This window comes from Vollenhovia emeryi, unplaced genomic scaffold (assembly GCF_000949405.1).
Source record: "Vollenhovia emeryi isolate VEMERY1.0 unplaced genomic scaffold, V.emery_V1.0 DF939174.1, whole genome shotgun sequence".
Lineage (NCBI taxonomy): Eukaryota > Metazoa > Arthropoda > Insecta > Hymenoptera > Formicidae > Vollenhovia > Vollenhovia emeryi.
Window position 1 is genome coordinate 1722586 of NW_011967192.1, and position 19610 is coordinate 1742195.

A 19610-nucleotide genomic window follows, 5' to 3' on the forward strand; every position below is an offset into this window, starting at 1 on the left:
ATTTAACATAAATTTTTCAACTGTGTAGGTAAACTTGACTCCCGGTTTACATAAGTTTCAGATGTTTAGGGTTTTTTAGAGTTGAAAATTTTACCTGTACTAAATCGTCCTATCCCTGTTTTAATGAATTACATTATTCTATGAAGAAATATTAGATAAACGTGCGTTGCAATCGCTAGAAATATTTAGGCAAATAATTATCTCATACATGTGTTGTTTACTGTTGGTTTGTACATCCCATAATTTATGAAGATATGTGAATTTTTCTTTTTCATATAGTAACAATTTCACATGTTATTTAGGTCAAACGCAACGTCGGAAACATAACTTAGCAAGTACAGCGCGGAATGAAAGCTCAGCTTCCTAATGTAATTTAAAGTCATGATTGCGTAATAACAGCGTTGATCCCGTACAGCTATTGCAGTATTCGTTTGCACAATTTTATTTTACTTTTTTCTTTTCGCCTCCTCTCTTTATCCCTCTACTTGTAGATATCGTTGCACTCTTAGGCAGCTATTTTAATTCCTCTTTTTTTTACAAGCTATCACATGTCCAGCGACAAAGTAAAAACCTTCAGTGTTGAAATTACACCAGTGAACGTCGAATAAAAGAAAAATAAGAATCTCCCAGGCTTTCCAAGAACAGGGAAAAAACTGCCGTTTAATTAAAAGTAGACCGTCTTGTTGCGAAACAGAAAGTGTTTTCTTTGAAACACAAAAATTATTTATCGCGTCACGCGTTACATCGATTTTCGCGCGCAAACGTGTAAACAAGGAGTGCATATATATGTAACATGCATAACAATTATTTTAAAATATACAAACAAATTCCGAATCTTCGGGCTGCATGCAGAATTGAAAATTTCCGGCGTTCAATTTACCGTGTCGTTGAAAACCACTTTCTTGTTGTTTACTGATGATCGATCGGCCTGGACTCGGAACCACCTTTATTTGTAGCCTCGCTACGTCGGGAGAGCGCACGAATGAAGAAACGATAGAGTCATTTATTTCCACGATACTTTAGGATGTTTAAACGTCTCGTCCAGTGGCTTCTGTACTTCGTCAAAATTAAACCCGGGGAAATAAATTTCCCGATAAAGTACCAGCTGTATTTTGATTATTCTGCAAGTGCAATTGTGTGTTTACTCTTTACGGTTTGAATCGTGTTTCTTATTTTTCGCGAGAGCTGGGAGAATAGCAATTAAGGATATTACTGCCGACTTGTTTCAGGCGGTGTCGGATCTTCTGCTCGGTGTGTTCTGCATGCCCTTCACTCTTCTGGGTCAAATTCTCAAGAATTTCGTTTTCGGTCTCACGATGTGCAAGCTGATACCGTACTTTCAAGGTAAGCATCGGCTCACCGTTTTTGGGATAACATAAAAATTGGATATTATTGGAAATGGATGTACAATTTTTTTGCTACATCATCCCGTTATTGTAATAAGGGCGAAAGAAATTTTCGCGAATCCCCGTATGTGTAAGGCGTCGTGCAAGTCAGGGACTGATATTTATTGCTTCTCTATAAACTAAGATACAAGTGAAGAACGTATTAAGTACAGAATTGCCAAGTAAATAAAGCCAATCGTTTTAAATCATGTTGCAACTATCTGTTAAAGTCAAAGGTTTCTTGTGTAAGAAATATATTAAATCGCTGTTTTACCAATTTAAGTTAAAAAGCGGTGAATTGTTAATCTGTCAATTTATTTGGTAAGCGGAAAATTGTCCAAGATTTATCTCGGGTTCCATTAAAAGTTCAGCTATAGCGGCTGCCACGACGTATTTTCCAATTTTGTTCCTTTTCGAAAGATTTTTAAGGAATGAGTATTTCGGTTAATATTCTCTCATAAATATTACATAAGAATTGAATAGCACAATAAACTTTTTTTCTTTTCGAACTCAAATAAACGTCAAATAAATTTTCTGAATTATTGTATTTGATTTTCAGCAGATTTACATATTTTCATATATTTATTTTTTCATTGATAAACCAATGTACACATATAAATACGTATGCTTGGTTTATCAATGAAAATAAAATCTTATTATCTTTCACGTTTTAACATTTCCGGGAATTTTCGGTCGCATTTATACACGTGAAATCTAGTTAATTTTGTCAAATTAATAACTTTATTATGCACAAATATTAGCATACATGTTGCAATGCATGGTGTAATTGCAAGCATTTTCTCATAAATGAGAATGCACATTTTACAGAATGCAACACGCCGGTGAATTAACTATTCTATTTTGTATTTAAAAAAAAGACAATTATGCTGTGTTATTATATATTTATCATGTTTACAAAATCGTACCTACAAAAATTTTATAAAGAAACAGACAGATTTCATACACGTTTGTGTACATGATATGTGGGTAAATAAAAATCATAAATGAAAAATAAAGTTAACAATAGAATAAATGCATTACGGTAAACGGCCTGTGGATTTAAGCTAATTTCTGCGCTCGTGTAAATTAACACGCAGAATGGATTACCTGTTGTTCGAGATGGTGTGTATCTGGCAATGATTGTATCGATTGTGCGAACAGCGCGCCGTTATCATGGATGAAATTGAATACACCTGCCACATAACGAATAAACTTCTGTGTATTCCAATTTCATTTTCGATTAGTTTTCCGTGGATAGATCGTTTTCTTTGGTAATTGGTTTGGTTTAATTCGGGAAAGTGATCGCGCGAGAAAAATCGAAAGATTCGCTTCCGTAATTTGTTCGCGCCTCGCCCTTCCGTCTGTTTCTATCGAAGGGAGAGAAACATCGATAGTGATATCGAATGCAAGTTAAGACTGCACGTTTTACACCGCGCGTAACTTCTGTTTTATATCCTCGAAAGTTTTGCCGTAGCTCCTCGGTATTCAATTACGAGACGCAATTGGTCAGATGATCACGCGGTAGAACTTCCTGTTCCGTCATTTATTTGCAAAATAAAATCCGTTCGGTAAATCAATTCGATTTCTCTCTCTGTCCGAACTATCTTTCATTAGACAGATTATCAATTTTAACTTTTTAAAGAGTCTCGTATTTCACAAGAAAGATCCGGCAACGCAAGAAGGCCATGATTTCATAGATTGTCCAGCATAAAAAATTAATTTTTCTATTAATATTATACACCTCAAATTACACGCATGTACACTACGCATAATAAAACTTCTAAATACTTTCTATGCAAATAAGAACGTGCATAAATTAAGAGATTATAAGCAATTATTATTACATTCATTTGTCTCTTTCGCCTCAAATATCCAGTGCGATCTAAATTCGTCGCTTCTCGACGTTCTCAGAGACATAAATCTTCATCGACATTGAATTTCCGCTTGAAAGTATGGCAATGTACATAGATACATAGCACTTTGATAAGTCAGTTGTCAAAGTACGCGTGGTTCGTGTGCGAAGCTCTTACGGAAATCGCTTTTATATGCATTTTAAGATCGCATATCGAAAGGAAAAGAGGGCAATGCTGGGTAAAATGTGACACCATTAGAGAAACACTCCTGAAAGCGTCCAGTGTGTCTTTGTTACTCGTGACGCGTAATAACATTTCCGAATAATGGCATGATGCACGAGGTACTGATGAATTTCTGGAGAAATTGAGTTATAGTTTCAAAATCAAAGACTGTTGAATTATTTACGCGAATATAAGTTAGTTATTAAATAAGTTATTATGTAATGGATAATAAACCCTGGCCAAGGTAATATTTTTCGCAATAAATTTGGAATATGAAATATTTAGACACTAACACCTTGTCACGGATCTTAGTCCTTTATTCCTTCGAATAACGAGTATTATTCGTAATATAATAACTTATAAAATATTCAAATATTATCAAATAACATTGTATATAAATTCTTTACGCGAATATAGTGTATTTTTAATTGGGCACGATTCGTTTGAAGTATATGTGATTTTAATCGATTAATATTGTATAACATAAACGCTCGCTCAAGTCACTGGATAGATCTCTGATGTGACGATCAATCTGCTACCAACACGATACTCAAAGAGCTTGTTACTGTCAGGCGTGATATATTTCCTAAGCGAACAGCAAATTACCATTGCGCGATGCACACACGAGTGACTGCAGTGATCTAATGCTAATTTTCTAGAATTGCTGTACGCAGTTCACATATGAGGCTAACAAACACGTATCTATAATTTCTAAATTATGTGTTATGCGATAATTTAATCCACGAGACAACTAAGTATTAATAACAATTTAACAAACAACATTGGTAAAAAAGTTTTTCTTGCTTTCTAGAAAGGTTTTCACTCGTAATACGTCCTCTGCGTTAAATGATTGATGTATTTGAGCAAATCAAGCTATTCTTTTTTATGTGAAAACAAACATTAATATATCGACTTATTTTTCATATATTTTCGCGTTCTGGAATATTGCATATCTGAAACTAATATGATAATAACCGCGATACATAGATCGAATCAAATTAAAATGTTTAAATATTTACACATATCAATTTGCCATAATAATGAACTATTCTCGATTAGTGTCGACATAATAAATGTATAATTTATTTATACATATAATAATAAAAAGGATTTTACACAGAATATCCTTAAAACAATTCACTAAATCTTAAGAGTTCCGTATACAAAATTTAAAAAATTTTAAGACTTCAATGATAACTTGACCTGGCAATTTTTATGTTTAGAACTCACAACGTTTCGACCATGGTTTGTGATCCTTTTCAAGCGATATCGTATCAAATGTTCAGTGTAATAAATTAAAGGAACTGAGCTTAGGTTCACGAGAGGCAGAACATGATTGAGAAAAATATTGTCTATATATATATTGAGAGAGATTTAGAGATTTAGAGAAACCTACTATGAGATAGCAAGTTCTCAACATCTAAATCCAATCACAAATCGTTCACCGCATGGATTACACGATCTAATAAGCAAGTTTCCACTAAACAGATTTCACTCCAAGGGCAATAAATTCACGGTGGAATCAACAGATGTTGCCTGTTAATTTAGCAGAATCCCCGCTATCTCATGTTAAGATCTCACAATAGGGGACTTCCCTCTATATTTCTTATCTGTATATAATATTATTTTGTATTTCCAAATATCAGATTAGTAAATCTCGTTGAATATTACTCCTGTGTATTAAAGAGCCTGGCAACAGGATATTGTGGAATTATGCTGTTCCACGAGAGTGACTAATGCGCGCCGGCGGACTCCAAGTCGAATTCCCGTTGCGAGGAGATATCGTACCGAAAGAGACCATCCCGGCGTACGCATATCTGCCTGTATCGCTCATAACAGTCGCGTTCGCGCTTGCGGAATTTAAACGCACCACCGATGATCGTTTCTGCAAAAATCGCGCCTCGAATGTTCCCCGATAAAGGAAAACGATCGTGCGTACTTGGACGGTCGCGCGAACTTTTATTGCGCCCGCGGATACCTCGGAGATACTTCTTCGGGTGCGTATAACGCGCTATTAAGTTTTGTCACACGCTCTTGATCCGCCGATATTCAGACGGAGCCCGGATATGGGTATAAAGGAATGGTCCGATAAAAACGTTCGGCATCGGCTCTGAGTTTGGTCAATATTTTTTATCTGGCGCGCGTTCATTTTTTTATATCTTCCCTCTGATCTTTTCGTGTACATTGGTTTCCGAAATCATACGGTACAATCGCAGCCGCGCAGTTGTGAAACTGCACGTCGCAAAGCGTAACTTTTCGTACACTAATACCAACTCGAGTGTTAGATACAACGCGAGCGTATGGAGCGAATAAAAAAGAGAATCAAGAGTATAAAAATTGTCGTGTATCACTATTTTATTACGGAATTTTATTCCCGTGGATTTTGTACTTTTTTTAAAAGATTGTTCACAGAGCATGAAAATCGTGGATTTTCCAGGATACACACACACACATACACACGCATACACACGTTACGCATATGTAGGATAATCTTCTTTCCGACGAAAACCTGCCATGAAATTGAAATCGCATGAACGTTTTTCGTCGCGCCGTAGACGTTCCTTTTCTCAAGACATTTTTATTGTCACGGCGTTAGCGTAGGATGTAATCGTTTTTTTCCCCCCCTCCATTGTCGCGGATTATACCCGACCAGCCCGGTCTTGGAACGACCCAAATTCGCGATGTCCCGCTTCTCGCTCGTATTAAACAAAGGGGCTTAACGGCGACCTTTTACGAATGAAGTAATATAAGTACAGAAGCCTAGTGTAACGAAGCCGTTCGTGAAGGATTTCCATATTGCACGTGTACTATTTTCACGTAATGAGCAAACTCCGTGCCGCGGCCGTATTAATTCGTACATTAATAACGTCGATTAATATGCATCGGTAACGCGAAATCCCAGAGGTCTTTATGTAAATTCTTGTAAGAACGTGATCGGATTGGCTGAAACGATAGGCATTATTGCGTGCTTCAGATGCGAGTTATTGCAATATTTATCACGATGTACCGTGAAAGTAACAAATGCCGTAATTTCTATCATTGCGCCCCGCTGTCGCGACCAAAGTAGCGGCACATGTCCTCGGCGATTATTCTAGTGGAGGAAAAAAAAAAATTATAATTTAAGATAACTCTGTTGCGCCGCGCTTTCTTTCCGGCTTTGAAACGGCGGTGCGGCGTGGAAGGAACCAGTGGCAAAGGTCACAAGCGTGATGAATAGATGCACCTCACGCTCATCTTGCTGTATGAAAACTTACGGTGAGGTGTATTCAGGAAGAGCAGCGGAAATTTATGGGACATATTGGTACTCTAGAACGACGCTCAAAAGGTCTACGTCTTTCTCGATCTAGCCAGACAGTGTGTTCTTCGATCTCACGTAACGTGTGTTTTCTCGCTATTTATATATCAATAAGAACGAAAAATGATGAAGGATTTTAGCTTCTTGTAATATATCGACAAAACTAGCGACTTTGTACGAATTTGTGCAAGTTACAAATGGCGGTCTAAAAATTATTAAACGTGAAACCATTAATGCCCAAGTGCAATAAGATTTTTATTAAATCAACAAAATCAACAGTGTATCGAGTAAGAAACAGTTGATACCCGCGATCGAAGGCTTATGTTTTTAACATGACGTTAGCTAAACTTTTAAAATGCTAGTTCTACTACTTCTATTCAAAGTAATAATTCATAATTCATAAAGGAGAGAGAGAGGGCTCCTTCTTAAAGGAACAATTCATGTAGAGGGTAAATGAGTACCACGAGTTAATTTTGTTAACTTTTCGACTGTCGTCACTCCGGTATGCAAATTATCTTCCGGGCAAATTTCTTCATTCCCTGTTCTTTCAGAGTGTATAATTAATTTTTCACCATAATTAAAGTAAATTAACTCGCAATATAGTCACACACACATGCGTCTGTTTATCCACCTCTTCGTAAAACATCGTGAAACTTTTTCATAATAATGTAAAAAGTAGGAAATAATTGTTCAGAAAATTCCAGATAATTAAAAATGTAATTAAAAGACGCGGCGATAGAAAATGTTCGAATGGGAATCACAATTGTTCAAATGATTGAATGAATAATTCCCAATAGAATAAAAACGTATGCACATTTTAATGACGCCAGCTGTGTCAATCGAGTGGAAAATTTATGTCAAGTGAGGTAATTTGTACTTTCTTGAAAGTCGATACCGCTATACTGCGATACTGCGTTCTTGAAATTAAAAGTAATTACAACGTGGGCGGATTGCGCGTCCTTAAAATTAAAAATAATTTCAACGTGGGCGGATTGCAATCACATATAGTGTTCTGTTTCTCGCACTTTTAATTTGTGACAATAAATTCTTTGACAAAATCAAAATTAATTTTTCTCAGCAAAAATATCAAGTGCGCAACAAGAAAAGGAAGACATATCGCGAACTAAATGTCGAGGAGCCAAATGAATAACAAAATTGTACAATTCTTTACATAACTTTAAATAAAATTTTGATTTAACTTTGAAACGTATTTACGTAAATCTAGAAAAAGTTGGAAATTAACAAGTCACGATAAAAGATAGCTTTCTTTGACATTTCTGCTAAAAAGAAGGTAGATCCTTTATCAAAGAATCTGTTAAAACATTAATTAAAGATGGAACGTTCTGTATGAACGTAAGCGATTTAAATTTAAATTTAATACGTATATTTTCGGCTTTATCCTGTTATTAACACACAATGGGTGCTACCCACTTTCGTGATGATGTTGCATAATAATCGGATTAAAATGCAATAAATGAATAAAGCATTTTCCAATCAGGTGAAGGATATTCGATAAAATTCCCATATCTCCCATCCTGATAAGGGTTTCCTGTTAATAACCTTGACATAAAGTATTTAGTAGGTCGCGGTCGCGAAAGAATTTCATAATTGGATTCGAGGTCGCCGAGAACGTTTCTCATAAAGTCCTCTCTTCCTCCATCTGTGTACACTCTAAGCTGTACGCTGTGGAAATTGTTTGGCGACACTTTTAAGTCGAAACTTCGCCATCCGCGGCCTTTGTACGACCGACGGGCAAGAAGAAAGCGGACTCGAGCGAAAGCGCTCCTCTGCAGGAGTGCATGTCACGTGCGTTCATTTTTTGCAACGTACACCGGTGGTCCAGATAGTTAGCTCCAATCCTCCGGCTCTATTATTGAATGTCGAACTCCTTTCCATCATCGACAATTGATATTTTTTTGCTAACGATCGGACGTGTTCTCACGGTTACTTCGATGTTGCCCTACATCGGGGAAGGGAATGGGAAATATATTTCCTTTTCTTCCCTGTATATTCCGAGACAATTACATTTATCGATGTATTTTTAATTTCGAGCTGAACAGTACGAATCAAAGTGTATATTACAAATCGATCGGCTGTCAATACTTTATATCGCGCAATGCTGTATTAATTTTTTGCTGCCTGGGATAGACAGACTATTCAAATTTTGCAAAAACGACAATATATATACCTATATTAAAAATGTAAAAGCTCTGTCATCTACAAAAGCGGACAGTAAGTCTGCACGACGGGACGCAATGCGATTTAAAACGTGATACGCTTTTTCCAGCCGTGTCAGTGTCGGTGGGTGTCTGGACACTGGTTGCCATTTCGCTCGAACGCTACTTTGCCATTTGCCGGCCATTAAAATCTAGACGATGGCAGACACAGTTCCACGCTTACAAGATGATTGCTGTTGTGTGGACTCTCAGTCTCACGTGGAACGTGCCGATTCTCGTCGTCTCCCAATTAAAAAACTTGAGCGGAGGTAAGAGAACGTTGATATTACAGTGTTGCCTCAGTTTTGCGTAAATACTTGGTAAGCAATAACTGCCAAATAAATAACAAGTGAATAAATAATTTCACGCTTTGTAATTGACAACTCGGGAAATTGAAGATTATAGTAAATTGTTTTCCTCATCTGTTCTTCTTTATTAATTAATTCGCGAATAGCCATCGGACGATTCAAGTCACTCGAATAAATGTATTTTAATGTGGCATTTGCAACGTTTGTTGCAATTTTATTTGTTACAATCGCTCGCCAGATTGAAACTGCAGTTTTTGCGCCGTGCTGACATTTTCATCTCAATTCAATACCGACATCCGTCCTGGCCTTCCTCTGAGAATTTCATTCACCGGCATAGGCAGCTTATGCATATACATAATATCCACTACCGGCATATTGAATATCTCAACAATATTGAATATCTATTCTAAAAGAAGTTAGGCTGTTGACGCGATAAAATTTTGTTATGGTAGCTTTTCGGTTACAATAAAAAACGCTTTCAATTCAATATTTTAAATAAAATAGCAAACAGTAAATTATTGATACTAGCAATTTGTTTTATATTGATCGATCATATTTATTTAATATTAACTGCTACTCAAAATTTATTTGTTACGCAGAAATCTCATATTGAATTATAGAGCATTGCTTTTTAAACGCAAGAAATCCGATCGATGTAATGCCCGCTCATTGCTTTTAACACGATCTAATTGACCGAATACTTAATAGAATGCCTACATACATGATAAAGGCAGCAGCGTGTATGTTTGTCACATTACACCGTGAAACTCCGCAACACTAATCACTTGCTTTGACATTTCTCGAACTTGATACCGAGATATTGAAAGTCAACTGCGCAGCAATATCAATATAATCGATACCGTATTACTTACTCAGCTCGATATTGAGGCAATGAAAGTCAATTGCACAGCAACACCGATATATTATCGATTAAGTGTATATAAAAGAGTTACATTGAATGCAACAAGACGTGCGTTATTGATATTTCGGCGAGCATAAATCTCGCGTATAACTTTATCACGTAGGTGAATGGGTGAACGAAAAAAATTACATAGCTGTTTATTTTGTTATTAAAGTTCAGAAGCTGCGATAAAACGAATATAATTTTAACTTAATGACTTTAATTAACGGCTACATCTAAGCTTTCCGCGCGAAAAGAAATACGGGATTAGATCTTTTTCTATTTTAACCACCGCGTGGTCGTTCTCCACCGGGAAAACGTACAAGGTGGGAATGTGGCGGCAATACGATCTCTTCCCTCTTGATTACACCAGGACTCCATGCGTTTTACGGCCGAGCGGTTGAAAAACTTGTTCGCACCACGTGGCAATTTTAGGAAGGCGTAAGTGTCGCGAGGAATGGCCGAACGTCGGCACCGAAAGGGCGTACAATCTCTTCCTGGACGGTACGCTGCTCCTGATACCGTTGCTGCTCATGAGCCTGGCTTACTCGCTGATAGCGATAAAACTTTGGCGCGGCCTGAAACTCGAGATACGACAGTCATCGACGTGTACCAGGAGACGTAAGTGAAGTGTCGCTTCGATATACGGAACGTAGATGTGACAGTACCAATTTTCGCGTCGAATCCTGCTGCGTCGGCGTCGCGGGCGCCTTGGAAAAACATTTCCCAAAGCTACGTCAATCTTATTTTATTTACGCTGATTTTGCTGCAAAATCTATTGGTCGGAATTGTAAGCTTAGAAAAGACACAGCAACAAAATAACGTTGGATTAATATCGAGATTATCGATCGACATCTGCTGATAGCTACTGAATAAAAAATTATTTTGCTTTCCGTCGATATTTTGAACAAGTCAAAAATATACTCTTCTGAATGAAAATTGAATGATCATTACGACTGTATTGAAACCGAAGGTCCGTAATCATCATAAATTACAGTCGGGAGAACGCAATCTAGCGCAACGATCCGAGGCTCAAATTACAACAACAACAACGATCGAGATGCAAGAGCGACAATGGTATTTGATACTTGTGGCCCGACTTCGAGATCGCGACGGAGCTTCTCGTCTTCCTCAAGGCATTTCCAAGGCGCTTCTCAAGGTGTACCATCTAGGGTGAGAAAATACTGAGCCAATATCACCTTGGGATAAAATTTCAGATTATCGCGATCTATGTTAATTGCGTAAATTACTCGGTCTATAATATTACTCTCTTAACTCCGCAGTCATTGGACTTGTAAAGGATCTAAGTGGCAAACTGTAATGGCAAAAGCAACAATAAAAGTTAACCTTTTTACCGATTTTCACAATACCGAAATATTTTAATGGAAATGTGTGTCAAATGCAGAAAGATTCGAAATTGAGTAGGGATTTTTACCAAACGAAAAGAAAGAAAAATTAATCGTGTAAATATTTTCAAATATTTCGCTTTGCCATATTTGTATTAACAATATTGCACACTGACGGGGAAAATGGTTGCAGTTACCACAATCTCACTATAATTTATAGTCATTTTAGGAGGCAACCACATTTTTACGATTCTTCCAACTACGTTAGTTATGGTTGACCTAACAATGTATTATAGTTCTCATAGAAACACACAATATTGGTCCATGCAACTTATGACATGATTGTCGTAAACCCGAACGAGCTTTTTATTTGGTGTAAAGTGTACTATAAATATTGCAATAACAACCACAAGTAAAATTTCGAATAACTACATATAATAGTAATAATCGTATTTATATTGGAAGTAATTTTTCCCTTTTTGATTATTTATACATTGCGTTCACTATATGCTTATTGGTTACATCACTTTGTAATCACAAGAAAGAGTCTTTCCAAGAAAAGATAAGTAATCTTATACGAACGTATAAACTTATCCGTACTTATAACACCCTATGCGGTTTTCTTCTTACGGGAAAGTCTTATACCGCGCGTCCTTCTAGTGAGGACATTCCGAACCACTTCGCTTTTGTTTACCATGTGATTAGTAAGGTGGATGATTACTCTTATTGTGATTTACTACATGAAAACAATTAAGTAATTTGCTATTCATTACCTGGATATTTGAACAGAATAATAGTCAAAAGCTGATATTTTTTAGTGAATTTTTAAAACATTATAGTTGGCATGACTGTGTCTATATGGTTGCTATTACAAATATTATAGTAATAATTACTGTAAAAATGATATTCTTGACTATAATTATTTTACTATGGAATTAGAGTTTAAAATACTAGATATTTTTCTATCAGTGTAATTATCCTCGAGATTGATAGTCTGAAGTCTATTATTTTCATTAGCGCTTTATTAATTGATAACAAGACCGCACTTTAGACTGTAATTTACGTGAGTGACCAGTGCATCATTAACTTGCCTCGACTAATTGAGATTTCATGATCCAATGAAACAGCCCGCGGCTAGACGTCAGATAAATTTGCGCAATTAGGGTGGCGAATTAAATTGTCTATCGCCTCGAGAACATCCCGGCGGCACGTGCAACGGTTAACCGAGACATCTTGTTTCTCTTGCTCCTTTTCCAAAAAAAAAGGTGCGGTTACCACGGACGGTGGTCTCCAGGGTGCTTACCGGCAAGTGTCACAGCACAGATTTGTCCCAGGCATCCCGGATTCAGATACGAGCGAACGGAAGTGGCTGCTTAACGCGAGACACGAAGGATATCGCTAACGAGGATCAGCAGGACTCACCCTGTCCGCTCACCAGACAACACGTGATACGCAGCAATTACATGGGGAAGAGCATCGAGGCGAAGAAGAAGGTATATTACGGACGCCTGGCTGATTGATCGAATTGGATTGCGGCCCGCGGCAGAGCGAGCAACAATTTCCGTATCGAAAATTTAATGCGGGATCACGTGTGCGCCTTTGCATGCATATAAAGCGCGCATTGTAAGTTCCCTCGTAGCGCGGCGTTCGGCGTTTCTCGTTTCTAGGAAATCGTGGGATCTGGAGCAAGCGTCGGAAAAACGCGTTGCCCGGCGGTGCACGCCAGGCCGCAAGATGTTTATCAGCGCTTCGTGGCGGTATTAGCCTTTTATTATCCACTTGGAGCACGGCTCGCTCCCTAAACAATTCTACATTCCTACTTTACAAATACGGGGCATACGGGGCCGTGATATTTTCCATATATTTGCACGTAAGACGATTTAATCCCCGCGCACACGGGACGTCGGTCATGCCACGCTCGAGGGAGCCAACGAACGTTTGGTGCCGGAACGCGCGCCGAGGCAACGTCGCGCTTTACCCTCCCGAATGGAATGTGAATCCCCGAAATCGGAAACGCGAGACAAGTGGCCCGCACTTGTCACGCGTCCGTTAAACGCGGCTTGGTTGTTGCAGGTGATCAGGATGCTCTTCGTGATAGTCCTCGAGTTTTTCGTGTGCTGGGCGCCGCTGCACGTGATCAATACGTGGTACCTTTTCGCGCCCGATCTGGTGTACTCGGTCGTCGGTAGCACCGGCATCAGCCTGGTGCAACTGCTGGCCTACGTCTCGAGCTGCTGCAACCCCATCACGTACTGTTTCATGAACAGAAAATTTCGCCAGGCGTTCCTCGGCCTCTTCGACTGCCACCGCTGTTGGAGGTAAAACCTAGATGAGTCGGCCGCGCGTACACATTCCTCGTTCACGACTTAAGGACGCGACTTAAGGAGCTGTCACAACGTGAGGCGAGAACTTTGCCGTACAAATCTGTCCCCTTTACCAGTTGGCTGGCGCCGCGCGGGATTAATTCCGCGGAAGATACGTCGAGGAGCTCGCTCGAGCTCCCGCGGCTCCAGAATAGAAAGACTTGCAATTACGTAACAGCCATTCTCGCGTTAAACCCCAAACTTGTTAACGCGCTCCGCTCGCTCTTAGACAAAAATCGCAAAGTGGCCAAGTTTGTTCCGCGAAATGCCTTTAAATATAGAACGGAGTTAAAATTATGAAACACGAAAGGGTGCGTTATATCCGAGTCTTAACGTTTTGCTAAACGAACTTTGCGTAAAGCATTTTTAAAAGTACGCGGGCGAGAAGAAGGGATTTGTTCGCTCGGCTCGGTAAAATTGATAGGACAAGTCGCGCGGGTGCGGACACCCGGCGCCAGACGCTTTTAAACCGAAAACGTTCGCGTGCGTTTCATTTTAGGGTAGGTTGCAGACACAGCGACATCGCGATGGCGACCACCGGAAACGCCGGGCAAGTTGGCAATAACAGCGAATTAAGCGGAAACGACTCGACGGTTTACCTGGGCAAGGCATCCCTCGCCGCCAGATCAGGTATCATCGCGCTCTGCTAAACTGATTATTTTATGTTATCGCCCTAATATATTCCCAGATGCGCGGCTGCAACACCAACCCAAATTTCCGAGATTCTATTACGATACCACGACACTGCGCGATACACCTTGTACATATACGTAACGACCAGGATTCCATCAAATTATCATAGTATTACGCGATGCCGTAACATTCATGATTGCGTCATTTTACCACGCAATACTTTCCAGGATTTCGTACTCGTGCATTTAAATCAATGTGGGCTACGTTCCATTCGCGTCTAAAATCTGAATAGACAACTTTTTCTTTCGCTTGGTCTGCTTGATAATGGCTTAGTAAAGTACCAACGTGATCGATAATGGTCCGCCGCGGACATCCGCTGGCTCCTTGTGGCACACGTTAGAGTTCCCGCGATGTAATTTCCACGATACCGGTTTACATTAACCGCGTATATACTATATATATGTGCATATATATATATACCGTACGTTTCCCTAAACTTTTGAATGAGCAATTAGTCCTGCTCTAATTCCTACTTGTCTGGAGCTTAATTATTATATCCATCCAATACGAAAATGTTCTTGGCTAATGGAGTGACAATAAAGTAAAAATTATATGATGCAGCATTTAGCAGCGTTCATAAGTAATACAGAAACACAACGGCAACATTTTAATATATACATAATACTCGTGCTTCCACAAAGTCGATATTAAACTAGTATGCAGCAATTAATTTCTGGGATTTAAATTTTTACATTGCAAGGTGTATCCTAAAGTAAGAAAAATCGCGCGGTGGAATAACGCGACGTGTAAAAACTCAACTAATGTTGCTTTATGCTTTATGATCGATTGTCTGCATTTAGCATATCAAACAGTATATTAGAGAATATAGATTGAAATTTTATCTAAATGTTTTTACGAGAAAAAGTCGGGACACGCGAGAAATGAGAGCCACCGCGCACTTCGCCGGCAACAAAAGGATCTGGTGGTAATTTTTAATAACCTCGAAATTTTAGATACCGGCGTATAAATTCGAGTATTATCATATATAACTATCGTGGCAATTGGTATCATTTAAGCGGATTGTATATGATGTAATGGACAGTCACGATTGAATTTCACAGAAACTATAAGCACTGCTTATCTCGAGACCTTTCTATTCGAACTTTGCGGGGATAATACCACACGGTCCCCTCCCCTCCGCCCCTCTCTCTCTCTCTCTCGATGAATAAATGCATTGTCCCATTCTCGTTCTCGAAAATCCACCAAGTACGTATTTCAACGTAATCTTTATTTTATCCTCGCAAAATATTAACGCGTGTGAATGTATGTGTGTTAAAAAGTGGTACATATTTTCATGAGTGCTTTCCATTAAAGCTGTAGATAACCGAATAATTAAAAATCCAAATTATCCGAGATAATTGTCGCGCGTTTATAAAAGATCTAGACGTGAATTGTAATTTCTGAAATGAAATCTACGCGGACTTAGAAATTTATGAATTCTGGCAAATTTAAGATTTTTTATAAGATACGTTGTCCTTGTGATATGCGCTCGACCGCAAAGAGATGCAGAAGTAGAAAATCTTTCTTATCGCTCGATCGGTTTAATTCATATTATCGCAGACTCGCCGAAATCCGCGAACGTCGAGACTTGGATTATCCGAATATCTGAAGTAAACGAATAATTATCTCGGATTATTTGGATATCCGCAGAGTCCAGGCAGTATTCGTCGCTATCGTCCATTCGCGATAAAGAAATATTATTTCAGAGGTAGTGCGGTTGCTGGAGGAGGAAGATCGCGTCTAGTATAAGTCGTGCGGATTATGCGACGTGGCGGCGCGACCGAACGTATCCCAACCCTCCCGTGAGGAGGAGAAGAAGGAGGACTTTTTGCTGAAAATATCCTGGCGGCCGCCCGTCGATAGGATCGCTAGTCGTGCAAGTGGTAAGGAACCCGCTCATGCCGGCCCGTCTCATTGCTCATCGAGATCTTCCTGCGTGGACAATCTCAACTTCCTTTACGATTGACTGAAGTGAAACGTTGACGTGATTCCCAATATTCTGTGACCTATGTATCCTTGGCCTAACAGAAACTTCTGATCTCATTTTTTTATAGTTTCAGTTAGTTCGTAAAAGTCAAAACGTGTCTATATGAAGATAACGAGAACGGAAACGCGTTGCGCCTTTCTGGATTCGCATCGAGAGTTATTTTTATATTCTGCCTCGACTCGTTCGTTCTGCGCGGCAAACAGTTTAAAGGAATTGGCATTTTTGTACGCGTTAATCGAATAATGGGCGAAGAAATGCGTCTTACACGACGTGTAATTCTGTACCTGTAAAAAGAAATTATTTGTCAAACGTATTAACGAACTTGTGAAATTGTTAAAATTAAAACTTGTCAGTAGATCGTTAAGTATATTAATATCTTTAACAACGATAATCTATTCCGAAGTGATAGACGCGAATATATTAGAAAATGTATTTTTGCATCGCGACTTTTTCTTATCTTATCTTTTAAGTATGATGATGGTATGATAATGCTATAAATATATTCGCGTAAAAAAAATATCCCTTGCGGAAGATTAATAATTAAGCCAATTTTACGAGATAACGTCTTCTGCGTTCCAATTAAAAAAATGACAAAACGCTTTGGGCAATTTCGCAGGCGAGCTCTTAAATCCGGAGCTATAAAATCTATTTATCCAGTAAACACAGTTTTATGCGAAAAACAAACACAGTTATGCTATTTCTGCTTAACGCCCTGCTCATTTATGTTACCTACGCTAATTTCGAGAGATGGTTTTATATTTCATGTTCGCGCGTAACCAGATTACTAGATATTTTACATTTATTGCAATTCCAGCGTAGACCGCGTTTAATTCAATTTCCATGATTTCCTGTGAGAACGGCGAAATTTCGCATTCCGAGGAGTGCTCGGCGCGCGGCGTTCAAGAATCTTTGATAAGGTCCATTACTCAACATAAATTCATATAGAAATGTGCCGTATGATATGTAGTTCGCATATCTTTCATCGCGCATATCTTTGATACACCTGTTGCACACGATTCATGGATCTGTCAGAGAATAACCCTTAAATGATAGCGTGAAATATACGACCACGTTACTTGGTCGCACGACGCATCAAAGCTGTACCTGCCGCTCTCTCATATTTATATGACGGTACTTGAAGGTATTATTGTTGCCGTAACGCAGACATGTCTCGTGTAATATCGCGTTGTGTATAACATTGCGTTGATTCCATGAATCATAACGTTTCAAAAGATGCTACTTCTGTCGAACTTGTTGCCATTTTAACGTACGTAATTTAAAACAGAAATATGTCATTAACAAAGTACGGTATAATAACTTTATTATTCGAATATCGGGTTTCGTTAAATTTAAGAAATGGTAAGAGTATATTAACGATGAGGGACAGACTTTTACACGAAGCATTCGCGGAATAACTGTGTTTGTTTCGACGTTTCTTAATCCATTTTATATAATGCTTTAATTGTAACATACAATAAATTATTTACTTATCAAAAGTATTTAGAAAGATTTTTAAGTATGCAATCTCATAAATACGTTTCTTTACAAAGCTACCGCGCTCCTTACATTACGTAGAATACCGCGTCAATCGTATTTAAGATGAACGTCGCAGCTCAGCAGCATTATAAAATAATTCTTCGCGCAAAAATGCAGAGTACACTGTAAGTAATAAAATAAAAACTCCACGACGTTCTACATTCTTCTGAAATATTTAAGAAACATTCGAAAGTTCTTCTTGCGAAATGTGTAACGAAATAGAATAAGATTTGATCGACTTTACAGATAGACACTGTACAGAGATGTTTAATAAACTTTTTTCAACACAATTCCGCAGTCTGGAATATTTTTTATCAAGAATTCTTCCTCGCTTTCTCTCGCTTATTATCAGACATGTCCTTCAGTCCTTGTCCAACTTTTCTTCTGATGACACTGGAGAAGTGTCCCGTTTTATTGCTTGTGCGAGTTTCGATTTCCAGGTATGAAAAAAGTTTCCGCACTTCTCCGAATGGATTTTAAATAGAAGAACAAGCCACAACTTTTATTTCGTAAAAACGACGTAAGAAAGCGCGTAATGGATGCGGAATAATATTATAAACGTTCCATCGAGGTTGCTAATTCCAATTAAACCCTTTCAATTATACCTTCATTTAATAATTATACATTTTTCATTGCCTCATTAAATTTGATCTGATAAACAAATATTCATCGCCAGACAATATCGGCGTAGAGCAAATCAAAGGAAAGTTAATTACGAAATACATGTAACGCAGCTTTCTTTTGTCGCAACCTATCGAGTACAGAGATATCTACAAATCATATTTGTTTGCATGCCTTTATTCAATTTTCGGTTCAAGTTGGTTTTGTTAACCGTTGTATGCTCGGCATTGTCAAAGGGTATTTGTTGTCACTAGCAAATTGGTTACAAACTGCAGAGGGATTTTCGCGTCGTGCGTTTGCCGGAGACACCTGTATCGCGGAGTGCAATAATTAAGAGAATATGAAGCAAATTTAAAAAAAAAATGACCGCTCTTTGTCATATCACTCGTCAAGTTATCTACGTGTGTACGTTCGATAAATCAAGCAATCGTAGAAAGGACTTTTTAATTTTCTTTCCCCTAAGCGGGAAAGAGTATATGCTAGACTCTGGAAATTAATAAAAAATTTAATTGAAAATTTCTCAATGGAATTTAATATCGTAGAAAATTCCTTCAATTTTTCCCTGTATATACCTGCCGATCGTCAACTTTCTCGCTCTCTATCTCTCTTCCCTCTCTCCTCGCCCTCCATTTTCGGATTAATAATTTTTAGCTGAAAAGCTTGCGGTAAAACTAGGTTATACATAAACGAGTATGAGGTCTTGCAAACTCAGGGAAGGATATTGTCCCACATGGGCTATTTGATCGCGTGTCTTATCGGTCCATAAGGGATTTACCTCCACACGATTATTAATCAGAGGCCGGTTTCAAGGAGCAAAAACCCTGAAAAATATATTACGTACCTCAATATATAACATCGGGTGCATCTGTCGCTTCAATAATATC

At 38.4% G+C, this 19610-nt stretch overlaps 1 protein-coding gene across 3 annotated transcripts in view; it reads left to right on the top strand.

Moving 5' to 3' along the window:
• Positions 1-18368, top strand: part of LOC105563597 (cholecystokinin receptor type A-like) — a 47127-nt gene extending 28759 nt beyond the window's left edge. For 2 of the 3 annotated variants that reach the window (XM_012015310.1, XM_012015309.1), the window contains exons 3-10: positions 1230-1344; positions 9043-9240; positions 10616-10801; positions 11178-11353; positions 12792-13019; positions 13600-13844; positions 14389-14519; positions 16289-18368. In XM_012015310.1, the coding sequence (XP_011870700.1) occupies positions 1230-1344; positions 9043-9240; positions 10616-10801; positions 11178-11353; positions 12792-13019; positions 13600-13844; positions 14389-14519; positions 16289-16326 (1317 nt within the window). In that variant the 3' untranslated portion in view covers positions 16327-18368. Of the gene's footprint in view, positions 1-1229; positions 1345-9042; positions 9241-10615; positions 10802-11177; positions 11354-12791; positions 13020-13599; positions 13845-14388; positions 14520-16288 lie in introns of those variants that run through there. The other variant, XM_012015311.1, reaches the window with a different exon arrangement.
• The last annotated feature ends 1242 nt before the right edge of the window (positions 18369-19610 follow it).